General features: G+C 49.9%; 1 protein-coding gene across 5 annotated transcripts in view; it reads right to left on the bottom strand.

The window, feature by feature from the left end:
* Positions 1-3,787: 3,787 nt before the first annotated feature.
* The window catches only part of PLEKHG4 (pleckstrin homology and RhoGEF domain containing G4), a 172,352-nt gene continuing 150,860 nt past the window's right edge, over positions 3,788-25,279 (bottom strand). For 3 of the 5 annotated variants that reach the window (XM_019505853.1, XM_019505857.1, XM_019505854.1), the window contains 9 exons: positions 22,451-23,412; positions 18,656-18,905; positions 17,224-17,313; positions 16,538-16,762; positions 14,739-14,909; positions 13,583-13,760; positions 12,700-12,816; positions 12,355-12,618; positions 3,788-5,865 (listed from right to left, as the gene is read on the bottom strand). In XM_019505853.1, coding sequence (XP_019361398.1) covers positions 5,537-5,865; positions 12,355-12,618; positions 12,700-12,816; positions 13,583-13,760; positions 14,739-14,909; positions 16,538-16,762; positions 17,224-17,313; positions 18,656-18,905; positions 22,451-23,412 — 2,586 coding nt within the window. In that variant the 3' untranslated portion in view covers positions 3,788-5,536. Of the gene's footprint in view, positions 5,866-9,511; positions 9,596-10,625; positions 10,835-12,354; positions 12,619-12,699; positions 12,817-13,582; positions 13,761-14,738; positions 14,910-16,537; positions 16,763-17,223; positions 17,314-18,655; positions 18,906-22,450; positions 23,413-25,279 lie in introns of all 5 variants that reach the window. The other 2 variants (XM_019505855.1, XM_019505856.1) reach the window with 2 other exon arrangements.

Raw genomic sequence — 25,279 nt, 5'->3', positions numbered from 1 at the left:
AAATGTTTGCTCTAGCTGAGGAATAGTATTAGAAGAATGTTCTAACCATGTGGCCTACTTTACTGCTTCAGTATGTCTGCTCCAAAAGCTTATCCTGGGGCCAGGTAGTAGCACCATTTCATGTGCTCTACCTCCTGAACCAGAAGCAGTGTCAGTATATGTGCACAGCACCATGGCTTAGCTAATTACCACTGCTGAAATTAGCTGACAACCTAGTAACTCATCATATTTTTTTCTAGGAAAGGGTTCCCCTTTCAGGGTGTTGGGGAATGAACTTGAGGGTGGTATCTATCACAGTTGACTCACGGTTCTTTCCATCTAGGTTGTGCCACAAAGTCCTCTTTCCATCTAGGTTGGATAGATTCACTGTCTTTGAGGAGTGTCAAACTATCCTGCGATTGCAGGAAAATAGGACTGTGGGGAGTTGAGTCACAGATGGCTTTTGTTGTCTGGAAAAAGCTATGCATGTCATGTTTGTCAATATAGAGCTGGATCTCCTTGGCGTTGTCACCACTGATTTTTGATTTCCCAGATCCTTCTCTGACCTTCAACTTTGAGCTGATACATCTCCTTCTTCTGCTGAGATAAGGTGTCATCTTGCCAAGCAGAATAAGCCCTTCTCTTCCAGTTGAGCAGGGCTTGGATCTCAGCATCATTCTCATTGAACCAGTCTTGATGTCAACAGGTGTAGCAAATCACTTCAGCACAGGCCATATGGAAAGTGGCTTTAAATTCCTCCCAGAGTTCCTCAATGCTGCCTTCATTTGTGGATATGGCAGACAGCCTTTCATGGAGACACTGTTAGACCTTGGTCTTGAAGAGATTTGGTTGTGAGTGTCATGATCCACCAGGCCAGCTGGCCTAGTGGGTAGAGTTGAGCATGGTAGGAGTTGCAGGGGTAAGGGTCAGAAGCCAAAAAAGCCAAGCCAGGGTCAGAAGCCAGGAATCAGAAACCTAGTTACCAAATCCAAAGGGCAATCCACAGGGTGAAGTCCAGGAGTAAGGCAAGCCAGGGTCAGGAGTTAGGAAACAGGTCTGCAGAGAGAATCCAAAGACTGAAATCCAGAAGCAAGCCAAAGGCCGGGTCAGGAACCAGGGAAACCAGAGCTGTTGCTGCAACAGGAGCTGTTCAGAGACTGAAGATGAGTGTTGTGCAGCAAGGCTCAGGTGCTGGAATCTGTCCTATCTCCCGACGCCCTTGCCTCTGTTAACCAGGTCCTGCACGGTGGCGGTACCTGCCCCCCTCCCTCCCCCCCGGGTGTCCTCCAGTCCACTAGAGTTTGTTGTGGAGCTGACGCCTCAGCTGCCCTCATGGTGCTCCCCACTTTACCACCTGAGCCAGCTGGAGGACACCAAACCAGTCCACTTTTCCACCGTCCATTGCCACCACCTCTACACGCTCGCGTGCCACACGATCCACCATGCCACCCTCACGTCATGCCCAGACACCAAGGGGAGGGACCTGCTCAGCGAGGGCATAGCTTGGGTACCCCAGTGGCTGAGCCTGTACTCCACCCTCATCCCACGAGTCACAGGGGACCTCAGCTGGCGGCTCCTCTATGCAGCCGTTGCCATGGGCGTGTATGTGGTGCGCTTCAGACACCCTGGTCTCCTGCCCCTTCTGCGGGCAGAGGGAGACCCTGGCACCCATGACACTCAAATGTGGCAGACTGCAGCCCCCACATCTCCACCTCCAGAACCTCCTTGTGAGGTTCTGGTTGAACTTCACCCCCCACCTTTTTATTTTTGGGCACCCCATCTGCAAACCCACCAAGTCCTGGGACCTCACGGTCAATGTCCTCCTGGCCCTGGCCAAGTGGGCCCTGTACATGACCAGGAAGGAGGCTCTAGCTGGGAAGGTGCCCAGGGACTGTGGGGCCGCTTTCCTTTCACTCATCTGTGCACGTTTCTGGGCAAAGCACCACTTGGCAGCATCCACTGGCTCCTTGGATGCCTTTGAGGGTGCAGCGCAGGGGGCTCTGCTCGTTGTCCCCCGCAGGCGCACTTATGTTCATGTTCTGACCCTTTGACCAATATGACTCTTTCACCCTGTTTTTGCCTTACTTGTCCCAAGCATTTTGTTGCGTTATTCATTCACTGGCCCCACAGCGTGCGGGCCACTAGTTAGTCGGGTGGGCCTTAGGGCCCATGGCACTTGGGTAACACAAATAAACAGGTGCTGGAGGAGTTCCATAAATACAGCTCCAGAACCAATCAGAAGGAAGGTGTTGCAGTTGAGCTGGTCTTGATTAGTAGTAACTGCGTCAGTGCACTTAATAAGGGCTGCAGGGCAGAAGCCTGCTTGAGCCTTACAGAGCTGACCCAGGCTGCAGCACAGGAGCCTTACATTGAGAATCCTTAGCATTGCTTTTGTTGCAATCCCTGGAAAGACATCGAAATCCAGGTCTACAATGCATTCATCATTCCCATTCTCTTTTACGGATATGAAACATGCGTGACCTACTGTCATCATCTCAAAGAGCCTGGAGAGGTATCACCAACGATGCCTCTGAAAAATCCGCCACATCAAATGGGAAGACCACTGAACAAATGCCAGCATCCTTGCTCGAGCCAATGTTACAAGCATTGAGTCAGTGATTCTCAAGCATCAACTTCACTGGACTGGACATTGTGTGCAGTTACCCAACTCTTGACTCCCAAAACTGCTCTGCTCCCAGCTTAGTAGCAGCCTGATTTCTCATGGTGGCCAGAGGCAATGCAGTAGGATACGCTTAAAGCATACCTCAAGAAAACAGATGCTGACATTGAGACTTGGGAAGAGCTGGCTGCCAACCAACTCCAATGGCATTGCAACCCCAACCAAGCAGCACCGTTTTGAGGTAAAGCGTCTTGCCTTCAAAGCAAAGAGAGAGCAGAGGAAGGAAAAGGAGAAAAATCTCAGCCTTAAGCCTATTTTTCCCTGCAGAAAAACCTGCAACTGCTGTGGACATATCTTTGACTTACGATTGTGTGTGTGTGGAGGGGGGCAAGGGGGACTGAGCTTTAGTTAAAGAGCCCCCGCTGCCATTTTTCAGCATGCGGACGCTGATACACATGACACTGGAGTCTACTGAAGTGCAGTAATTACCACACTCCAGCAGACTCGATTCATTGAGTCTGCTTCAATGTGCTGTGATTACAGTGCATCAGAACAGCCTTGCTGTATAGGTGCCCAAGGATTGGACTCTTAAGTCACATCAAAACCTATCAGTGGGTTTTACCCATTTTGTGGTAGAGATCGTCTTTGAATTGAGGGATTGCTGTCACTACCACAAAATAGCTCACCTACACCGACAAGTGAACATATCAACACAGCTTCCCATTCCAGAGGTAACATTCACGAAGCAGCTCTGGCTCATGGTAAATTTGCAACAGAGAATTTCAGCCTAAGGAAAAATTCATTCAGCACAGAAGTTCCAATAGTAACAGAGCTCAAAGCAGGAACCAGACTTGTAAAAGAAAATTATTGGCTCTGTTTAAACCTGAAGCTGAAGTCTCCAACATTTCTTCGAACACCTAAGTTTAAGCTTGTTGTAGCAGATGTACCATTCTTCCTTTTAGGTTCCAGCAACTTTGAAAATTAGAAAGGAATCAACTCTGGCCCTGGCATGTTAGATCTCCACTGGTCCAGCACAACAGACCAATGTCATCTCTTCCCTTCTATCAGATTGGTTAGAACCTACTTCAGTCTCAGGGATTGGTTTTATATGACCACTCCCTGCTGTGTGCGCATTCCATACTACTGCCCCATCTCTCAGACCTGCAATGAACATGCAGTGCAATACACTTCATACAAAGAAAATAACTTTTATTAGATAATGCAATCGAGCCCTGAAAAAATAGGTGTCAGGTAAACATTACTAAAGATTTTTCCAGCAATGTAGAAACACTTTTAACTGAGGAATTGCAGAAGTTGATCAGAATGGTATTTCCATGTTCCCTTGTTTTGTTGGTAAATTTAAATTCTTTCCCTCTTTAGTGGCACCAGCTACTGCTGTGTTGACAGCACAAAGTTTAGCATTATTGAAAGATTTCACAGAACTGCTTTTTATGATCTCTCCTGTCCAACCATTTCCCACTAGTTGCTACTGTACAATGCGGTTAATTGGTTTTCTTCCCATTTGTCATCTAAAAAGGAATATGGCTGAAAAAACATGTAACAGTTGGCTTATGAAAATAAACAACAGGTAAAAATAAATGGCATATGTACAGTACACAGATTTCAAAACTAAAAGGAACATGGTTAATATGCAAAGGATGTGCCCATGAGATTTAATGTGTATAAGACTAAAGCAGTGCATTGTGAATAGACTGAACCCAGCAAATACATGGAGAAGTTGCAGGGACAAAGAAACCCTTGTGTTTGTTATTAAGGCCAGATATGATGTGCAATTGTGGAAGCTGGGAATGAGGGTTTTGTAGCAATTAAAGTAAATGGGACCTTCATCAGCATGTTTTCATGTCTCCTTACATGAAAGTGGCACAAGCTAAGTATGCTCAGAAAGTATTGAGTCAGGCTTTACTGACAGCCCTTACTGACCCAGCTCAGTTGTTACTAACGAGAGGCCTCAGAAAGAGGACATTTTTGCCTCCAACTTAAATACACTAAGTTAACACTAGGGGTTTTGACATTTCAGTGGCATGATTAATTGGGCTCATCATACTCAGTATCTGCTACTTACAGTCATGGCCTCCACCAAACCTACTGGAAGTAGCAACACACTTGCAAGCACAATGTCAGTGAGTTGGAACTGAAGTGAGGCATAAACTCTGATAAGCTAAAGTCAAAGACAAGCTAGGCTGTTGCACTTCCATTTCATCCCAATCCATCTACACTGGGCACAACCCTTCATTTCCTGTAATGTGTCCTGCCACTTACACCCTGTCCTGTTAGAAGTTGATTTTAACCAAAGGTTCGGGCTCTTGCCTGTGAGAGCTCTGCACCCCCAACGGCAATAAAACAGGGGCAGGACAGAATAGACCATTCCCCCTTTCTCTAAAACCAGAGCTGTGCTACAGGCAGGAAACAGTTGGGGTGGCTGAGTAAGCCTCCTGGATTTGGTAGGACTGTTCCCCACCACATTCCCCACACCACGTCCAGGGGAATTTGCTGCCCACTAGGGTGTCTCCTCCTTTCTCTTATGAAGGATGTGCTCTAGTTTTGTATGGTTTGGTTGTCATTTACTCTACCAATAAGAAAGGGAGCCAGGAGAGTCTACAGCAGAGAAAAGTTACTGAGACCAGGGCAGATCAGCACTGAGGCACTTGAAGAATCATCTGAAGAAACAAACTCTGTAACAAGGAGAGGGGGTTTATCAAAACCAAGGGTTAAGCTAAGAAAATAAATTATTGCTATGCTAGGAAAACCTAAAACAAGAGGAAGGACATAATCTGTACACTCCAGCTCGGCAGAAAGCTGAAATGGCAAGTTCAGCTATTTTTATTAATTACTTTGTTTCTTCCCTTGTGCCCTTCCATGAACTTTATAAAATGTGCAGCTCACTGAGCAAAGAGGAACCAAATCAGTTGTCACAGCCTATACACAACAGAGCTTTACAAATAGGACACTCTTCCAAATTTCTATGTTATCTGTTATTACATAAATAAAGGACTCTTGGGCTTGGAGGCCCTGGCTTCCATCCAACAGGACAGCTATTAACTTTACAAAACAGAGAACTAACTGGGGTGCTCCCAAGCCAAAGGCCAGGTTCTGGGCTGTTTCAAGGAGTCTGCTGTTGTGCTGGAACATGTGCACAGGTGACCAAATGGCCTGTTCATGAGAACATGCCTCCACAAATGTACTCCTCCTCCTGCTGGTCAAAGACACAGGGTCTTTAGTGGGTTCACTGGAAGCAGCAATCAAACCTGAAACAAAAGCACCACAGAGAGGGTTAGACTCACTGTGCTCTCCCATGGCAATATGTCCCATGACATGCTGCTGCAGCCAGATTCAAGCCACCATTTCCCCAAGGCCCAGCAATTGTTTCAAAAACTTCCATATACCTTAGAACAGAAGATGCACCTTTTAAAACTTAATACTTATTCTAAGAATGGCTGCATCTTACAGTATATAAAAAGTAAAAGGTTCTCATATGCACCATCAAAGCTGCATCCTTTTAAATGTTTATTTGCTGTTTTATTTTTTTCTTAAATGGACAATCAGAAAATCTGGATGGGTCTTAAATTCAAGGGCATTTAATATTCAAATGAATATGGTCCTTCCTAAAGAGGCTTTTAACTAGATGTGCTGGAGCTGCTTCTGGGGGGAGGGGTTACAGCTCCTTTGTCTTCCTTGGAAAGGAGCAAACAGAGAAAAAGCACATTCCTTCCTTCTATCCCAGAAAATGCCTATGCTGTCTCTGCACTGATCCCCTCTCCACACCCTCTGGTTGCTGCATGCTGTATCCACAGTACTGGCCTTCACTTCAGGCAGCATGAAGACAGCAGCCCCAAGGTCCGGGTTAGACCTCAGTGCACTACTGCCTTCCTCCTTTTTGCACTGTCTCGGCCTCTTCCAGCTCAGACAGAAATTTGGTTAAGAAGCAGAGTCAGGCCTAGGTTTGGCTGCAGTTTCTGAAGTTTCCCTGGGAACTCCTCCTCCTTCTACTAAAAAGGCTGTTTCAAGCAGCTGGCTAGGGACAGGATGCAGGCCAGTTCACATGAAATATGGTGTCATGGTTCACAGGATCATAGGAAAATAGGATTGAAAGAGACCTCAGGAGGTTGCGAAGTCCAACCTCCTGCTCAAGGTAGGACCAGCCCTGTACTGGCTGGGAATCAACCTCTGAACCTGTGTCATGAGTGCAGACTGTACCATAGCCCCCATGGCCTGCAATCCAGACCAGAGAAGTTCTGCTCTCCTCCACATGAGCCATGTGCGCCTCCTTGCAGCTACACCAGCGCTGTCTCTAGAATGGACACACATTCGGAATCCTTTCAGAAGGTGACGGTTTCAAAGGGGCAGCAGCTGGTATGTTCTGTTATGTGTGAATGTGCTGAGAATCATTCAGATGTAGCAATATTCAATCCAACTTTAAGGGTGAGATGGCTAACTCTGTGGCTGCTGTGTTCACCAGCTCTCTAGCCACAGTATATGCTGGGAGCAGGCGGAGAACTCTCTTGCACCACTTGGATGGCCCCCGATTGGCCCCACCCTGGCTCCACAATAGGCCCCTCCACCCCTGGATCACTGCCCTGCTTCCCTGATTAGCCCAAGAACCCTGCTGCTGTCCAGCAGTTCCTTGCTTCTCCACCCCCTCCCCACTGCTCCTCTTCAGCTGGAGTACCCAGTGAAGGCAAGATGTAGGCATGTGGGGATGACATGGTCTGCAGGGAGCCCAGAAGCAGGAAGGGGGGGGGACGACCCTCCAGCGGCTCCCTCCAGGACTCTTGGGCTGACTGGATCACAGGGAGGCAATCCAGGGGTGGAGGGACCAATGTGGGGCGGAAGGAAGGATCAGGAGATGCAAGTTGAGGGTTTGAGAGACATCAGGGGGAGCAATCCAGGAAGTAGGGAGGATTGGGGTGGCAGGGGATGATTTAGGGATCGAGGAGGCAATTTAAGGGGGAAAGCTGGGGAGCAGAGAGGGCAGCAGTTTAAAGTAAAGTGCTGTTTGGGTGGGGGGTTAATATCTGTAACAACCTCACACACGTTAGACTCCTGCCCTTTTGAAAACCTCTCTTTTTGAGAGTGCTCCAAATGTACTTGTGTCTACACCCTCAGCTACACTTACACTCACCAGATCATCCTAGAGCACTGATCCTCAGCCAGAGATCTTTTTAAGGGTGTCAGGGGTCCCACATAATATTAACACTGTTAGGTGTGAAATTCCAGAGATTTAAAATAGGCAACCAAAGTGTTAAAAACATTCTGACCTGCTGTGGTCTGAGTTCTTTGCGAAAGTAGAATGGTCCTGTTGTTTTTCCATAGTCAAAAAACAAGGAAAAGCTTAGAGCTGGCATTTTCCAATGGGTGCCTCAAGTTTAACAAGGGGGTCCTTGAGACTAAAAAGGTTGATAACCACTACCCTAGAGTCAAATCATTCACCAGAAAGTTACGTCATTGACAGCATGTGGGAACAACCCCACCCCTATCCCCTCTAGGACACATCCTGGTCCTGCACTTGGGTTTTGAATTTCCAGGTGCTTTTCCAAGAATCATAGAAAATTAGGGTTGGAAGGGACCTCATTAGGTCACATCTACTCCAACCCCCTGCTGAGAGCAGGACCATCCCCAACCAGATCATCCCAGCCAAAGCTTTGTCTAGCTGTGTGTTAAAAACCTCCAAGGATGGAGATGCCACAACCTCTCTGGGCAACCTGTTCCTGTGTTTTATGACCCTCCTCGTGAGAAAATGCTTCCTAGTATCTAACCTAAACTTCCTTGCTGTAATTTGAGACTGTTGCTCCTTGTTCTGTCATCTGCCACTACTGAAAACAGTCTAGCTCCCTCCTCTTTCAAACCACCCTTCAGGTTGTTGAAGGCTGCTATTAAATCCCCTCTTGGTCTTCTCTTCTCTAGACTAAATAAGCCCAGTTCCCTCAGCCTCTCCTCAGAAGTCATGTGTCCCAGGTCCCCCAAACCATTTTTACTGCCCTCTGCTGAATTCTGTCCAATTTGTCCACATCCTTTCTGTAGTGGGGGGCCCCAAAACTGAACACAGTACTCCAAATGTGGCCTTACCAGTACACAATAGAGGGGAATAATTAGTTCCCTCAACCTGCTGGCAACACTCCTACCATTGCAGCCCAGTATGCTGTTAGCTTTCTTGGCAACAAAGGCAAACTGTTGGCAAATATTCAGCTTATTGTCCACTGTAACCCCCAGGTCATTTTCTGCAGAGCTGCTGCCCAGTAGTCAGTCTGCATCTGCAGGACAGATAAACTCCACCAGGCAGAGCAGAGCAGGGGGTGGGCCCTCAACAGGCAATCTCAGTGAAGCAGTTTCTCAACAAGTGCTCCAGCAACAATTAATCATGTCTAACTCCAGTCCTGGAGCCTCCAGCTTCTCTCTTGAGGCTCAAAAGAAAGACACTGAACATCAGAGGCCAGAGGCAGGCATGGAGGAACAGCACTGACTGCTGTAGCCAGTTCCTTGGGGGTGGCAAGCAACAGCATTTTGTCAAATGAAAGTCCCAAGAGATAGGTTAGTGGTTAGATGATTGGTTAAAATTCAACTCAGCGATGCTCACTGGGATCAGGATTAGGGACTGGGCCCGACTTAAGTCTTCCCCTTTCTCAAATTCACTCGTTCTGCCTCTGCAGCTTTTAACCTGGGAGTGAGGCCCACAGCATTCAAAGAGATATCTCTGACCACATGGGCCAGTGTCTCCCTGATCAAATAAGTCACACTCTCAGGGGTTGGGGAGCTGTGAGGTCAGGATCTCAGGAGCTTCCTGTGGAACACATGGTAAGAGGGAGCTGTGGAGGAAGTTCCCCTGACTAAGGAGATGCCTGGCACACCTGGAGAGTACTAAGAGCTGCTGGAATATCCCTACCAGATGCTACTTACAGCAGCTCCGCTTCTTTAGGCAGAATACGTCTGCAGAGGGATTCACACTACTGTCGAGGGGCTTATGGTGACCTGGCCTGCTTTCTGCAGAAAAGAGAAGCCAGCATTAGTTCAGGGTTAGGAGATGCTGAGTGTCAGGACACCATCAAACAGGACAGGGAGGGTAAGAGACTGGAGAGTCTCAGAGGAAAGAAAAAAGTAGAATGCGAGCATCTCAGAACAGTCAGGCTCCTAAGTGACTCACCTGGAGTTTTTTGCCCATGGAACTGCTTCTACAACACCTGGCCTGCCTGGGGAAGCCCTTGCATCATTCCTATTAGGGCACTCCCGAGTGTGTGCCAGCAGCTGAAATGGGCTTCTAAACCATGGCCACAGTGACATGTGGGCTGGAACTGCAGACCCTCTGAAGATGGCTTTGGAGACCCCGCCAGGCAGGGGTCTAGCTGTACAGGCTCTTAGGCCCTTTGTAAAGCTGCTTGCTCCTAAGAGGTGTCTAATTCCTGAGTCAGGATTTCATAGTACTAGAAGCTTGATCTTGTCCCTTTGCGGAGCATGGGAGTCTTGGCATTTACAGCTGGACAGACAGATTGACAGATAGACAGTGGGAGAAAATCTCCTGTCCCCTTGCTAGCTCCTACAGGGCTGATGTATGGTGCAAGCACACTGCCCATTTACAGCAGTATAATCTACCTTTTCACCAATGTAAACATGGAGTAGACACATGACGTGCAACCCTATCCCAGTGTAAGTCACACCACTGTGGAGTTGTTATCTGTCAAAATCAGGGTGACTGTAACTGCAGTATGTACGTTATACACAAATGTGGGTCATAGCCCTGGTCAATTTTAAACCAAGGTAGCCTTTTTGCTGCTTACAGAGGTGAGGATCTGTAATTAGGCCCACTTCACACAGCTACTTTTTGCCACCTGTGTATCTGTCCACTCTGTACACTGACGTAACTTGTGTTGGTGTGCAAAAGGGTATAAGTCACATCAGTATTAACATGTCGTATGTCCACCCCTGCAGAAGCAACATCTTCAACCTTGCTACAGAAAAGCTGCTTGAGGCAGTGATTTGTATGTAAGATATGAGGGCCCTGCTTGCTCTCACTTACTGCAGAAATATACTGGCTGTTTCTGAATCTGGGTTTCTCCTCCAGCGGGGATGCCAGCATGGAGCTGTGCTGTGAGCCCAGCGGTGTGTACAGTAGAGATGCCACATCGTCACAGAAGCTCTCCTGTGGTGCGCTGGAGACACAGCCACTGTCGGAGCCACTGGAGCCGCTGCCTGACATACACTGTGAAGACTCTGAGCTCTCTGTTGCTGGGAGGAGAAAGGGAAGGAACAGTCTGTAAGTGACCAGCAGCCTGTGACCAGATGGCAGGCTCATGAGAAGCCACATGAACAGTCTTGCTGCATATACTGGACTCACTGGAACATTTGCCTATGTAGCCCATGGTCCTCCCATTCCTGTGGCTGGGCCTGGTCAATTCAGAGGCCTCAGCAAAAACAACTGCAATGGGTGCAGTAGGAACCAACACTGTAAAGTTAGCAGGGCAGACTCGCTGACAGGTCACAACTAAGGGTCACAGCTAAGGGACAGGTCACAACTGACAGGTCACAACTAAGGGGAATCAACTAAGGGAAATCACTCTAGGACTGATTGGTACTCCTCAGGCAATCACTGTTGTAGACCTGGTGTCTTGGCCAAGTTAGGACCCTCACCTACTATGCCAGCCTGAAGCAAAACATTCCACTTCCTGTCCTAAACTGGTGAGTCATGATGCTACCTCACCCCAGAGGGCAGCAGCACTTCAGCTGCTGGGGAAATGCTCCCAGTTTCTCATAAAGCACTTGAGATCTTTTGGGATGAAAGAGGCTACGGGGGTGATTGGTGGTGGTCACTAACTGGAAGACAGGCCAGCTGCTGGGTCTTGGTGATAAGGTTCAATTTATCACTTTATTATGTGCAAACCTGAGGCAATGGGAGTGACTCAGTTTCTCTCTGCTCAGTTTCCCACCCTGGGCAATGGGAACACCAGCACTGCCATGCTACACAGCAGAGTTGGAAGGGAAAATCTATTCAGCAGGAGAGGTTGGTAAGTCCCAGATCACCCTCTTCCAGAGTGGAAGCAGCATGTTCCCTAATGGACAGACCCCTCAGACCTGCTGGAGAGCGTCCGCTGTGCTGCCCTGCCATCAGGGAGAGTTCCACTGGGGCAGTTCTGCTTGCCTGATGAATCTGTTAACACACAGACTCCCTGCTAGCAACACTGGCACATTCCTCATCACCCCACTCCAGGCAGGTGTCTCTACTCAATCCAGTCAACTGCAAGGGCCTTCAGTCTCCAGGGGCCCGTAGTACCCTCACTGCGCCACAGAGGACTTGCTCTGTGCCCTTCTCTACTGCAAAGAGGCAAGAGGCAGTGCCACCAGCAGCACAGGGAATTGAATCCAGGTTCCAGGTTCCTTTACCACAAGACCATCCTTCCTCCTGGCTGGATGCTGGGGCACCTGGGTACTAGCATTTCTATGGCTGAACCCTCAGCAAACAGTGACAGAGGGAGAAAAGACTGGGAAAAGAATAGGCAGTTTGTATATCAGAGTCCTAGGGCTGGCCTATCCCTTCATTCCCAGCATATGCTGGGCTGAAGATTCGAGGGGATGAACTGCCAGGCCTACTGGCCTAATGCCTGATAATGAGATGGACACATAGGGGAGCTCTGGGGACCCAGGGGGAGGACCAGGCTACCCCAGACGCACAGAACAATGACTGTCTAAGGTGATGGAAAAGTTGAGCATGCTCCCAGGACACTGGGCTAGGGCCGCTGGCTCATACGTACTCATTGATGGCTGGCTGCTGGTTTCCTGCTCCAGCTCATCTTCTTCAATGCAGGTGCCAACATCGAAGGGGTGGCTAGTGGCCAGCACACCTGGTAGCAGGGCCTGGTCCAGGTACATGTGCAGATTGAGAGGGCCGAGCAGCGAGGAGGAAGAAGGACCGTAGGCAGAGGGGACACTGCTGGTGGAGAGTGATGTCTGTGTCCGCTTGTAGGGATTTGCATGGTCAAACAGGGACACTGCAATTGAAGCCCTGGTCCTAGCACCTGCACATAACATGCCAAGAAAGCTATGAGCACTGAGCCCCAGTTACCTGGTGCTGGGAGGGGAGCAAGGCCAGCACCTACCTCTGCCTTTCATGATGTAATCAATGGCCCGGTCATTGATAGCAGCCTCACTGGGCTTGATATCCAGGAAGGGCTTGTTCCCGACCCCCATGGAAACCATCTCCTGCATGCGGATTTCTGGGGGAATAGCAGTAGAGTGTAAAGGAGGCTCCACACAGGCAGGTCTAGTGTGCAGGGCAGGCACCACATGCTCCCCACAAGCACCATGGAGCCTGCACTCATCTTCTAGGTTAGTGGTTCCCAATGTGGTGCTCATGAGTGCCATGGATAAAACTTCAAAAGAATACAAAGTAAAGGGAAGCTGCATTTTGAAGTTGTGGGTCTAATGCAGTTTTAAGTAATGGATGAGATGATCAGATTGATCTAAATTCTAAACTTTAATATTCATATTGATGCCCCCTTTTTCTTTTAAAACTGAATGTGCCCTAGGGCAAATAAACGTTGGGAACCCCTGCTCTAGGTGCTGGGCCTAGAGTTCCCATGTCTGAACCACCTTAGACAGGCTGTGGTCTCTCTGGTACTGAGATGTGGACCTGGCTGCTCCCGAGACACTCACTGCTCCCAGTGAGATGTTAGAGGGGCCCTACTGGCCCCAGCAACTCAAGCTCTGGTGGGGCTGTTTATTTGGCCCTAGGTCTAGGAGAGGGAGACTGATGTGCCCACCTGAGGGGAGAGGGCAGGTGGGGGAGTGTGCACATAGTTGTCTTACGGAGGGGGCTAGCGGACAGCAATCCCCAGCATGTGACTGCAGGGCTCTACATAGTGCAGGCAGCAGAACAGCTGCACAAAGTCTTTGGGGACCAGGTTCCAAACCCAAGGTTGTTGCACCAACACCACTGAGAGGACAGAAAGGAGCCAAGATATCCTTGGAGTGGGGCTGTACCTTTATTGCGGGCAGCCTGCTGCCACAGGATCTTGGCTATGTCACTGGTCCAGGCTTGTTTGGTCTCAGCTGTGTTGGCCTGGAGGATGTATGTGTCACTGGACTTCCGCCTGCGAAACCAGATCTCGAAGCGCAGACCGCTGTCCCCAGAGTTCTCCGTCAGGCCAATGTCTGCAGTCTGGTGGTGGGTGGAAGAGTCAGCAGCCCAGGCTGCACAAGGGAGCTGCTCTGAAAGTGGGGGAGCCTGTGCCAGGGAGGGGCTGATCCTTGTGGGAAGCAATCTCTGGGGTTAGCTAGGAGCAGGGGATCTGCAGGCTGCCCAGGACAGCAGGCAGGAGAGGATGATCCACTGCCTTAGGCAGGTTTCACATTTGAGCATCTGAGCTATTTAAATTTGCTGTACCCAACCCAGGTGGGGCCTGTGAGGAAGACTCATGAGTGTATGGCTAGGCTGGGCAAGACTGGAGCACAGGTGTGTAGAGACTGGTCAGGCACTTGGCCTCTCTGACTGCAGGTGTGGCCTTGCCAGTCAGTTGGGACATGGAGACGGCCAGAAACTGCTCCCCACTCCCACTCCTGGACTGACTTCATCAGTGCCCCCAGACTATGCCTCAGAGCATGTAAGCACTATGCCCCTGCCACTTTCTTGCCAGAAGCAAACACCCCGATGCTCAGGGAGGCCTCAGCCCTGTGTCCAGTGATGCCCTTACCATTGTAAGGGAACTCAGGCCTGGGCACACAACCTCTTCCCTGGCTCCTTATCTGTGGTGGCCCAGGCACAGAAATGTGGCCAGGCCTCGAGCACAAAAGCAGCTCTCTCCTACAGGCTGTGCTCCCTACTTGCAACAGAGTGGCAAGAGCCGTCTCTCATCAGCATGGTCCTGATGTGGGGTGGGGATACAGCCACACATATCTGGTTTTCTCACCCTTCCTACCTGTCTGTCCCCATCTCACAGGTAGCTATGAGTTCCCTGGGGCTAGGCCTGGCATCTGGCTCTGTGTGCATCACCCAACTGCATGAGGGTCTGGTTCATGCCTGGGGCTGGCAACCACTGCCCTGTACCTGCACCCAGTGAGTTGTTATAACAATGCATCCAGGGCATCCCTGAGGGGCAGTGCTGCTGAGCAGCACATGGCAGAGTTGGGCCTTGCTCACCTTGAAAGAGCGCTTGTAGATGTACACGTCAAAGCCTCCTTCAATTCTCTTGGGCTTGCTGAAGAGGATCAGGTCCTCAAACAGGAAGACATGCCTCTGGCACTTCTTGCGACCCAACCAAATGGTGAACTCATCCTGCCGCACCAGCTGCCCCTGCTCCTTGAGGTTCACCTGGTCACAGAACACACCCCCATTAACTTCACCCATTGAAGCAGGGATGTCAGCTGGACTGCAAGGGACTGATGCATCCCAAACCCCTGGCAAGATCCTAACTGCAGGCACTAAGAACCTGTATGTGGTAGCAGGGACCAGGATGCCAAGACAGACAGGCTTATCTCCCATTCCCCCATGTGCTGGTGGGACACTGCAGCCATTGTCACTGAGGGACAGTATTTACTGAAAGGACGATGAGAAGACTAATCAGAGGCTCTACCTCCCGTTCACCCAGGAACCCTGGCTCAGAGCCACCAAGCATGATGTCCACCCCAGAAGCCAACACCAGACATCTGCACTGCTGGATGTAAGCTGGTCAGGGTTCCAAGACCCCTGCTGGCCCTCAGCAGGGGTGCACATCACCCTATCAGAACAGGAACAGCTGTCACTTGCATGCCAAGACTGAAGGTACCTACAATGGCACCCTGTTCCTTGAGAGTGGAACTGCCCCTGCTGCAGCTTCACGATTTGTACAGTGCCTAGCAAAATAGGGACACTGACCCCATGTGGGGTCTCTAGCTGCTATTGCAATGCATGTAATAGTAACGGTTTCACCTGAGCAAAGAGCTGGTGAAAAGGAAAGAAAAAAGTGGCAAGTTATCAGTTAAGAAATATTGCTACCAATATCAACAGAAACCACCCACAAATGGGAATGTGGAGCCACCTTCTGAAATGCTCCTGAGCTATCCCTTTCTGCCCCAGGCTACTTGCTGGCTCAATGGCCATTCTAAAAGTAGTCTCCTGGTTGGGTTACAAACTGGCCCACTAGGCAGCTTATGGAGCTGCAGCTTGGTGCAGTTCTCGACACTGCTGAGAACCAGGTCTAGCACAGATACTTAGGGCAACACTGTCCTGTTTCAACAGAGAAGGCTCTCTCTGCTCCTACCCAGGTGCAGACAGGGATGTGAACCATATCTGTAGGGTGCTTTGTAGCGGGCATTAGGGTACACTGCCCATTGGGTAAGGAAGGGGGTAGCATGTTTTTTAGAAGGCATAGTAAACACTAGCCCCAGGGCTCCAGCTGCCGAGGAAGTTCATGCTCCCAACTTTGTCTCCCTCAGGCACCTGGCACTGCTGGGATTATCCTTGCTCCATTCAGCAAAGCTGGCCAGTCTGACCCAAAAATTAATTTGGAGGTCAGTGATGGTGGAAACTGGAGTGAGGCCCTTTCTTTGCAATTCAGGCCCTTTGGTTATGGGGGGAAAGGCTATGGGGGATCATTTCAAAGAGTGGTTCTTCACCTACTGGGTGGGTGGTTTCTGCTCACACTGGGAGCAGTGTCTCTAGCTATGGCCTCTGTCACTAACCTAGCTCTTGGTGTTGGTCAGTTTATTGAATGTGGGGTGAGCTCTGGCTAGTGGTTACAGCAAGGGCTGAGCTGAGCTGTCTTTTATTTCTGATGGCAAAGACACAAAGGGCAAATGCTAATGCCAGGGTGGCTTTGGGTTTCCATCTCCATAGGCAGCATTACATGGATGAGACCTACTGGCTTGAGCATGGTGGATGGATAGTGGCCGTCTGCAGAAAGGAGTAGACTGAGCCCCCCAGTACAGGGTGAGGAAAAATCATGTTGTGCCCCTACGTACGTCACAGTCTCGGATGGCATCCATGGCTAGCAAGTCATTGCCATGCCGAAGCTGAAATTTCACCATCTCCTCTGCTGCTCGAAGGTAGCCCAGCTCCTGCTCCTGGGCCTCGCTACATTCCTTTATTAAGTCCTTCAGGAGAAGGGCATATTTGCTCATGCGCTGGATGGGTTTCAGTAGGTAGGAGGCCAAGTCCATCTTATCCCCAAGCTGCACCTGCTTGAACTGAGAACCGCAGAAGAAAGAGGTGAGCAGAGCCAGAACCTGCTCTCCCCCGAACATCTCTCTGCTTGGAGCCTTGAAGCTAGCATTAGCAGTTTTGCAGTTACCAAAGAGCCTACTCAGCACTGCTAGCTAATTACAGGAGTTCAGCATGTTAGGACGTGCAGATGGATTATAAAAGAAGGGCTGATCTGGGCCCTTTTCCAAGGCAGAGCACTTTGAAGGGCAGCCAGCCTTGTGTTCTGGCACCCTCCTCACCCAGTACAGACAGCTGTGCCAGCCAGGCAATTTTAAGTGACCTCATTCCCAGCAGACAGCAGAGCCCACTTTCCATGGCATGGCATAGATGTATCACTCCATGTCCTGAAGAGGAACCGGGCTTGTTTAGGCAGCTTAAGGAGTGGCAAACAAACACAGGAGGATCCCTGGTCTGGGCACAGCGAATGTTATGCAGTGGGATTTACCTTAAAGAAGGTGTTCCCGTGGCTGGCCAGCAGCGAGTCAGATTTGGGTTTGTTTTTGCTGTATAATGCATACATCCCAAACTGGTCCTTCTGCAATAGAAACAAACACATCCTGAATGAGACCACAGCTCTCATTCACTGGAGCCACAGGGCTGTAGCTGTACAAGACCTTGCTATCATATTGCCTTTTCTCTTTGTGGAGGAATGCTACTGTGGGTCTGTATCAACTGCCCTGACTTCCACTTGCCACATGGGGTGGGCCCACAAGGGGTTAGTTAATGGGAACTGGGGAGGACTACTGTCCCTCTGCATTCCTGGGACCATGACAGGAATTTTGGCTTGCTCCTTCACACCTCTCTCAATGGCAGGGCAGATTGTTTATTGTTGCCCTGTACATGGTTCCTGTGACTCTTTCACTGAAGGCCCCACAGCCTTCAGACATGGCTGCCACCATTGAACAGGAAAGAAAAGAGATACCAGGAGTAACTGGCATTAGAGATCAGGTGAAGCCTGGTGTGGAAAGCAATGTGCCACCTCTGCCTTGGAGCCGATGCTCCCTGCACTCTTCTTCCTCTCTGCAAGATTAATAGAGACACAGCCAGGAGAGGCCTATCTTTGCTCTTAGGGATCATCTGGTCCAGTGAGTCTTACTTCAGTTGATGCCACAGACCGAGGATGAGGTGGAGGATAAGCCACAGGAGCAGATGGATCCTAAGGAGCAAAGGTCCTGTCGCCATGAAAGTTTTCCCTAGTAGCAAAGAATAAAGGGAGAGGAACACAACATCTGTTGCCATCCAGACTCACCCCTAAGGGGCTGCCCTCAGTGCCAACTCTCTGCTGGGCTTTGACTGAATGCTGCCCCTCACAACCAGAACAGATACCTGCTGCCAGGAGGTGGTTTCTTAGTGTCACTAGGAGCACAATCAGGCCTAGTGCCTGAGTTAAAATTGGTCAGCACATCTACTTCTCCAGCTGCTTATACTACAAGATGGGTGTAACATCAACCACCGTCATGTAGAAAATAGCAGACACTCCTGCAGAGCTGGGAAGAGCAACACTGTCATCTCCCAAGCTCCTATTTATGTACCCTGGGGCTAAACCATCCTCACTGAACTGTAGGTCCCTAGCTCCAAGGTGAACACCAGCTGGCTTGGCAGACTCACTACTGGCATCTTCACTAATGTCGATGTGGCACCCATAAAGCTATGTGGGCTGCAAAGCCAGAAGGCATGTTCTTCACTGGCCTCTGGTGTTAGGGGCCCAGGATGCAGCTTTCAAGATTAGTTAGCATGCAATGCTCAGCACTGCAAGAACACAGGTGGCCAATCCAACCAGGGAGCACCACTGCTCCCAGACAATGCCAGCTTCCTTGAGAAATCCCATCCGGATCTCACCAGAGAACAAGGACAGGAAAAATAATCAGATGCCTTACATGTCTGAGGAAGCAGTGGCTGACCCGTAGTGGGTGGTTGCAGCAGCTCTCCAGCTCCCGCAGGAAATACTGGCTGTGGAAGTCATAGAGTTTCTCCAGGTTTCCAAAAATGACACTGCGCTTCCCCCTCAGGTCCTGAGGAAGGTCTGTACGCTCCATCTCAGGAAAGTAGCTCTTGATGATGTAGCACAAAGATTTCACGTACTCCCGCTCTGTGGTCACCATCTCATCAATGATATGCCGCAATTTACTGCAAATGGAAACAAAATCTAAGTTGAGTTCAGGAAGGCAGGAGTAAGGCTCAGCTTCTATAGGACCAGGTCTGGCTCCTAGACCAGATGGTGATGTCCAAATCTCAGCTGGACACTCTGAGTAGATAGGGCAGGTCAGCTTTGCCCCTAACAACTTCTCTTGCAATTCAGTGGGCCTGGCACCTCTGTCAGAAACAGCTTTCAGGAAAACCAGATGAGAGACACCCTAGGGGCTGGGTGAGCTCCTTTTTCTAAGGAGGACAAAACACTATAATCCTGGGGCCATAATCCTGATTCACTCCACATAAGCTCATACAAGCCAAAGCAGAAGGCATAGGCCTCCCCACTCACTGGAGATGTGATGGCTGGGTGGCCCAGAAAAATAATCAGACATCACAAGTGAAGTGAAAACAATAAATTGGCTCTGTTTGGGTCCACTAAGTATCAGCAATTGCTGCTGTTGACAAAGGCCATGAAAGTGTTGCAGACCACCACAGCCTACAGCTCTGGGATAGCACCATTGCCAAACGCTGCTGGTGCTCACCAAAGCTGTGAGCCAGAACTGCAGGGAGGGTCAGGTACTGACACATAAATGCCTCTCGTGATTAACAGCAGACCACCTTCCCCCAGCACAAGAACAGCTAGTGTAGTAATTCTTAACCAGGGTGACACAGCCTTTTACAGGTGCCACAGACTGCCAGATAATATTAGCACTGACAGGTGTGCAACCCCTACACATGGCTCACAAGTTAAACCCAGAGATTTCAAAATAGGAATCCAGAGTATTAAAAACATTCTGACCTGACCTGAGCTCTCTGCAACAGAAGGATTGCTCTATTGTTTTTACCTAGTCAAAAAAAGACTGAAAGCTAAGAGCTGGCATTTTCTGAGGGGTGCTTTGAGTCTAAGAAGTTTGAGGACCATTGAGCTAGTGGCAGGTTTTCTGAGAGTTTGAGGGTGTAGATACTCCTTGCCACTAGCCAGTTCTTAAACACCACAGCCCTATGGCAAAGAGGACTAATGCCAATCACCAATGGTGAACTCAGTCATCTTTCCTTCGTTCCTCTCCAAGTGGCAGGGAGGGTTGTTTACTGGTGCCCTGAAAATCTTTCCTGGTACCCCTTGGCTTTATGTTCACAAGGGGACAGGGCCATTCCTCTGTTTTCTCACATGACAGAAAACAGTGCAATGAGAGAGTCACAACGATCTCATTTGCACTGGTTTGGGCATGGAGACCAAACATTCAACCTCCCCTGAGACAATCTTCTATCCTGGTGGAAGGGCAGGGTATTGCACTTGGATCTTAGGTCATTTTATTGGACAGAATGGCCGCCAGATTTACAGAACAGGTTGTCTTGTGCTGATCTGAGCAGATCAAAACAGATCCATTAGACTGGGGCTTTTACTATGAGGCAGTCTTCTCTACAAGTGAGTGAGTGCTTGAGGAATGGGTCTGGATCTGGTTTCCTGTCTGGTTCCAATCACCTCAGACTTCTTTTCACCTCTGATGCTGCCAGTGACTACTACTGAGGTCTTTGTAACTGCTACTGTTGCCCTCAATATCCCATGAAAGGGACTACAGCACTTGTCCATTCCCTGAAGAAATAAATTCTAAAGTGTCTCATAACCTCAAGTCTACCAGTCTCCAAAGCTTGACTCTGGTGGTGCCCAATTGATGGAAAAACGTTTGAGCTGTAGGGTCCCTGCTCTTAATGGTTTTGCTCTGTGCCAAGAGTCACAGAGAGGTAGGCCAAGGTATCCAACTCATTTTATATCATATCCCACAGTAACAAGGTGGTTGATGGGTGTCTCCATCACAACCTGTCCTGTTCTGGACTTTCAGCTCTGACAGTTTATCATGGTTTGTATTTTTTCAAATCCTTGCAGGGCCTGGGGGGAGCGTGGGCTGTAAACCTTGGCGTTAAACAGCTCTTAGTACTCCTACCATACTAGGCTGTGTGGAACATTGTACAGATCACCCTTGGCCTTCAAGCAGAGAATGAGGTCAGGCCAACTCAGCTTAGACTCAAAGGATCAAGTGTTGTCCGATATTATGAGACTGCCAGTTTTCCTGGGCCTATGTGGCACAGAACTTATTGAGCTAGAGGGATGACAGTCTTGGGGCTTGCACCTGTATTGTGATGTTAGCCAACAGTGAAAGGGCTGCCATTCCCTTTATTTGGGGGCACCTACAGCAAAAGCTGGCTTTGGGACAGCAGTGCTTTCAATTCCACTAATACACAGGACTCCACCTGGGCCATTCCTGCTAGCTGGATTCGCCAGTAGGTGACGGCACTGGACACATGGATTCACAGACATGCAGGCACCTTCTCACTGCTGAGCTCTGCTCCAAAAGTGTGGCAAAGACATGAGGAGTAGACACCTCTGCCAATGCTAGTAACTCCCCTTCAGCATTTCTCCTGTGGAGCCCCTCTCTGCATTGCCATCCTGCAGAGCTCTTCCTGGTGCCTGTGAGAGGTGGCAGTTCAGCTCCAGTCTGACACATTCTCTGCAAGGGCTAGATCCCACATTCTTAAACAGTCCCTGGTACAGGGTAACTTTTGTTCTCTGTTTCATCAGTCTTATTGTTGGATGTGACTCCTAAAGGTGGTGTTTCCCTGGTGTAACAACTACAACACTACCTGCCAGTTTAACATTTGCAGAGGTGATTGCACCAGTACCCCCAGTGCAGGCCTAGTCATCTTCCACACACAAGTGTGTTGGGAACATTAAAATACACCAGCATATTTTTATTACAGACTTTTCCTGGAGTACCTTTGCCCAAGACTCAAAGCAGGTGTAGGGCTATGTTGTCTAGCTGCTTCATTTTTATTGGTATCAAGGCTAATTACACTGGTATAAATGCATTGTGTGTCCAAGCCCTTAGTCCTAAATGGCAAATAGCCTGGTCAAGTGTCCTCCGTTTGCATCTGGGGGTATATTTGCACAAGGCTGTCCCACAGATAGGGAGGATTCTCCCCTGACCAGTGGAAGACCAGCTCTCATACTGGACAGGGCGGAAGAAGACTGGTGTGGAGGAGAATCCAGGTTCCCTTGTCAAATTGGTCTCCTGCCTTGCCCTGCCTTGCTTACTTTCCCCTCTCCATTTCATGTATATCCTTCCCACCTGGTTAGAGAGGGACCATGACCTTGGTGACATCATCTGCTTTTAATGCCATTCGCTACACATTTCCCCATTAGAGATGCTTTTCCTTCTTTTTTTGAAGGCAGGGGACACTGCTGCAGCCTGTGTGGGGAAGGATAGTAGCTCCTTTCCTGAGCCAGCTGCCCCACGGGACCATGCTGGGTGTATCAGGAAGACAGGGTTGCCCTTCTGTCCCTCTTTTTCCAACCCCCCATCCTCTGAGACCTGCCTGCTCTCCCAGGACTTGCCTTAGACCCAAAACTAAGCAGGATCCTGCAGAGCTCCAGCATCTGTTACGAGGAGTGCTGTTGACTGCCTCCCTCTAGAAATCAGTATTGTGTCCCCACTCATGCTGCACAGAACTGTCAGCAGTAATGGGCCACACAAAGAATCACCCACCTGCCCCTGCTTCTTGCTTCTGGTGTGGAGATGAAGCTCTTCTGTGCTTCCGGCAGACAGTCCGCAGCCCAGCTGTAGGCAATTTGCTGCCGTGACGTGCAAGTCCTGTCCACGAGCTCAGTGCTGCTTACTTCCAGCCCCTTAATGAAGACCCCTGTGTTGCCATACCTGGCTGGCTCACTCAGAGTCCTCTGGCAACTAGAGCGCAGGCTCTCACTGCAAGGAAGGTCAAAGCTTTGAGCCTTTCTCAGTGTTCTCTTGGGAGGTGGCCTCTTGGAAGCTGGAGAGGAGGAGCTGGGTAGCTTCACTTCAAGGATTTCCAAGATGCTCTCCAGGTTTGGCTTCTCCTCAGGCACATTGCCTGGAAGTTTTGATGCCTCAGAGCCCCCCACACTAAGGGAAGCCCTGCTTGAGCTGGGACTCATGCTGGGAGTTGCTTGGTAGGTAAAATCTTCCCCAACGCTTATATCCCCATAGCTGCTCGTGGATGGCAACAGAGTCTTTTCCTTAGTCCACCCAGGGGAGCGATTTGATCTGCTGTAGAAGTGGGATCCACCTTGACTCCTGTCCAAGGGCAGTCCATGGGCAGCCCCCTCAGAGTGTCTCCTGTGAGAGAAGCTACCACCCTCACTGCCAGGCCTGGCCAGCTCCCCATCAGCTGGCTTCCGGTCTGATGGCAGAGACCTTTGTGTTCTCAGAGCAGCTTCCAGCTTCTTCTCAAAGACCAGTTTTGTCTCCTGGCACTTGGACCAGGCAAATTTCCACTGCTTTAGCCCCTTGTCACTCTTGAGCTCACATGCAAGCTCTTTCATCTCCTGGAACTTGGCATCACTGATTTCTGGGTGCTGTCCCTTGTAGCTTTCCAAACACTTGATCACAGCTGCACAGTGCTCAGAGGAGCTGCAGTCCTCCATGCTGATGCAGGCAAGGTGTCGCATCCCTTCTAGTGCCCACTCATAAGCCTGCAACAACAAAAAAGCAGCCAATCAGATTAGAGTGGAAAGAATAAAAACCCAACTCAGTGTCCAAGTGCAGGACAAGAGAAAGGACCAGTGTGCTGGCCGGGACAGTACCGAGAGTGTGAACCAGAGGGGGGCTGCCATTGTCAATGGGGCTTAACAGCTCAGCAAAACAAATGGCTCTTTATCCGGAGGGTTTCAGCTGTGCTACATGCTCAGCCACCACCCTGCCTTCCAGTCAGGTCACTCTCATGCTAAGTACATTTACTGCAGGCTGTCTTGGACGTACTGTGTTTGTCTTCTCAAGTGCCCCTCCTGGCCCTGGGAAGTGTCCCTGGGAAGTGCCCCTCCTGGCCCTGGGAAGTTGTTAGCAGCACTGCAGGGTTCTCACACATCCACAGACTGGGCGGTTATGTGGGAGTCCCATATTTTACCTGTATCTTATGTCCAACACTTCCATTCCCTTCCCACCCAATGGGGAAGGGAGTGTTATTAGCAAGTGGCTAGACTTGTTGGAAGTGAGGCCACTGCTGTTTGTCTGGATCCCCTTGGGGATGTGTGGGCCTGTACACTGCAAGCATTACACCTGATTGTGTCATCAGGTAGCTTTCCCATTCAGAAGCTTTGGGTAACTGCGCAGCAGGACAAACCCAAGTATACCTGTTTTCTACTCATTATGAGGATGATTCTGAGCATTAATGGGAGAGGTCCTCACAGCCCCTGTTGGCACTGGGCACAGAGCTCGGCTCACTGGCACTGCTGGGATGCTTGCTCAAGAAGGGTAGTTGGTGCAGTGCTGCTGTCTGGGGGCCAGATTTCCCAAGTTCAGCTTTACAAGGGCTGAGGGGACTGGCAGACAAGATGGGAAACCTTGGACTTGTACAGAGAGAGGAGCCACTCCCTTCCCTACCCCAGAGGCGGCGGGTATACAGGGGGGGAAGATAATGGCAGCTCTGAGGAGAGAGCACAGCGCATGCAGCAGCCCAGGAAACAAGAATCCTCTCCCCACCCTAAAATGGAGGATTGCAGGTGTGTGGCTGGTTCCTCATGCTGGTTCTGGGAGACAGGATTCAGGCTAAAAACAGAGACATTTAAAAACAGGACTTGGGAGCCTGGCCTGACGCTTTCTCCTATGTCACCAGTCCATCTTTGTGGCCCCTAACCCAGCTTGCCTTACCCTGACCTTTTACCTCTGTGACCTTGGCCTCTAACCAATTCAGGCTTTCTGTTCCCCTATCCTCAACTTTTGGCCCTCAGCCTAGCCAGGTCTGGCAATATCCATTAAGTGTATCAGCAGCTGCCATTGGAAAGTTGTGACTATTTTAGTGGTAGCTCTTTACAAGGATGCCAAAAAGTGTGCTCTTCTGAATAAGAGCAGTCTATTTAGCACACACGTGGGCCACAGGCTGCATGCCCCCCTTGACCTGCTGCAGACGTTCTTCCCCCCCCCCCATACTGCATCATGCTGGTACCCCTATGCCATGCCATGTGTCCCCCACCACTGCCATGCATTGCACCACATGGACCTCCTTGCCATACCATGCAGCAGGCATCCCCTGCCACACCGGTACCCCTGCTCCATGTGGGATCCCCTTGAGTGCCCCAACCACTGTAGGGGTAGGAAGGGGAGCCCAGAGACTCTGGTGGCAATAGTGGGAGAATGATGGACAGAGCAGGACTTGGATGGGGAGCCAGAGGCCATAGTTTAGCCCCTTAGGGGCCAAACACAGCTTGCGGGCCACCAGACAGACAGCACTGACTTAGAGCAACAGGGCCCCAATGCCTGGCTGCCATTCCTAGTACTCTACATAAATAATCACTGTAGTAGATGTTGGACACAGTTACAGTATGACACAGGTATTTTCTGTGT

Source organism: Gavialis gangeticus, unplaced genomic scaffold (genome assembly GCF_001723915.1).
Source record: "Gavialis gangeticus isolate Ggan-Ray unplaced genomic scaffold, GavGan_comp1, whole genome shotgun sequence".
NCBI classification, from domain to species: Eukaryota; Metazoa; Chordata; order Crocodylia; family Gavialidae; genus Gavialis; species Gavialis gangeticus.
Note: the sequence above shows the minus strand (reverse complement) of the source record. Positions and strands in the feature narration are given on the sequence as shown.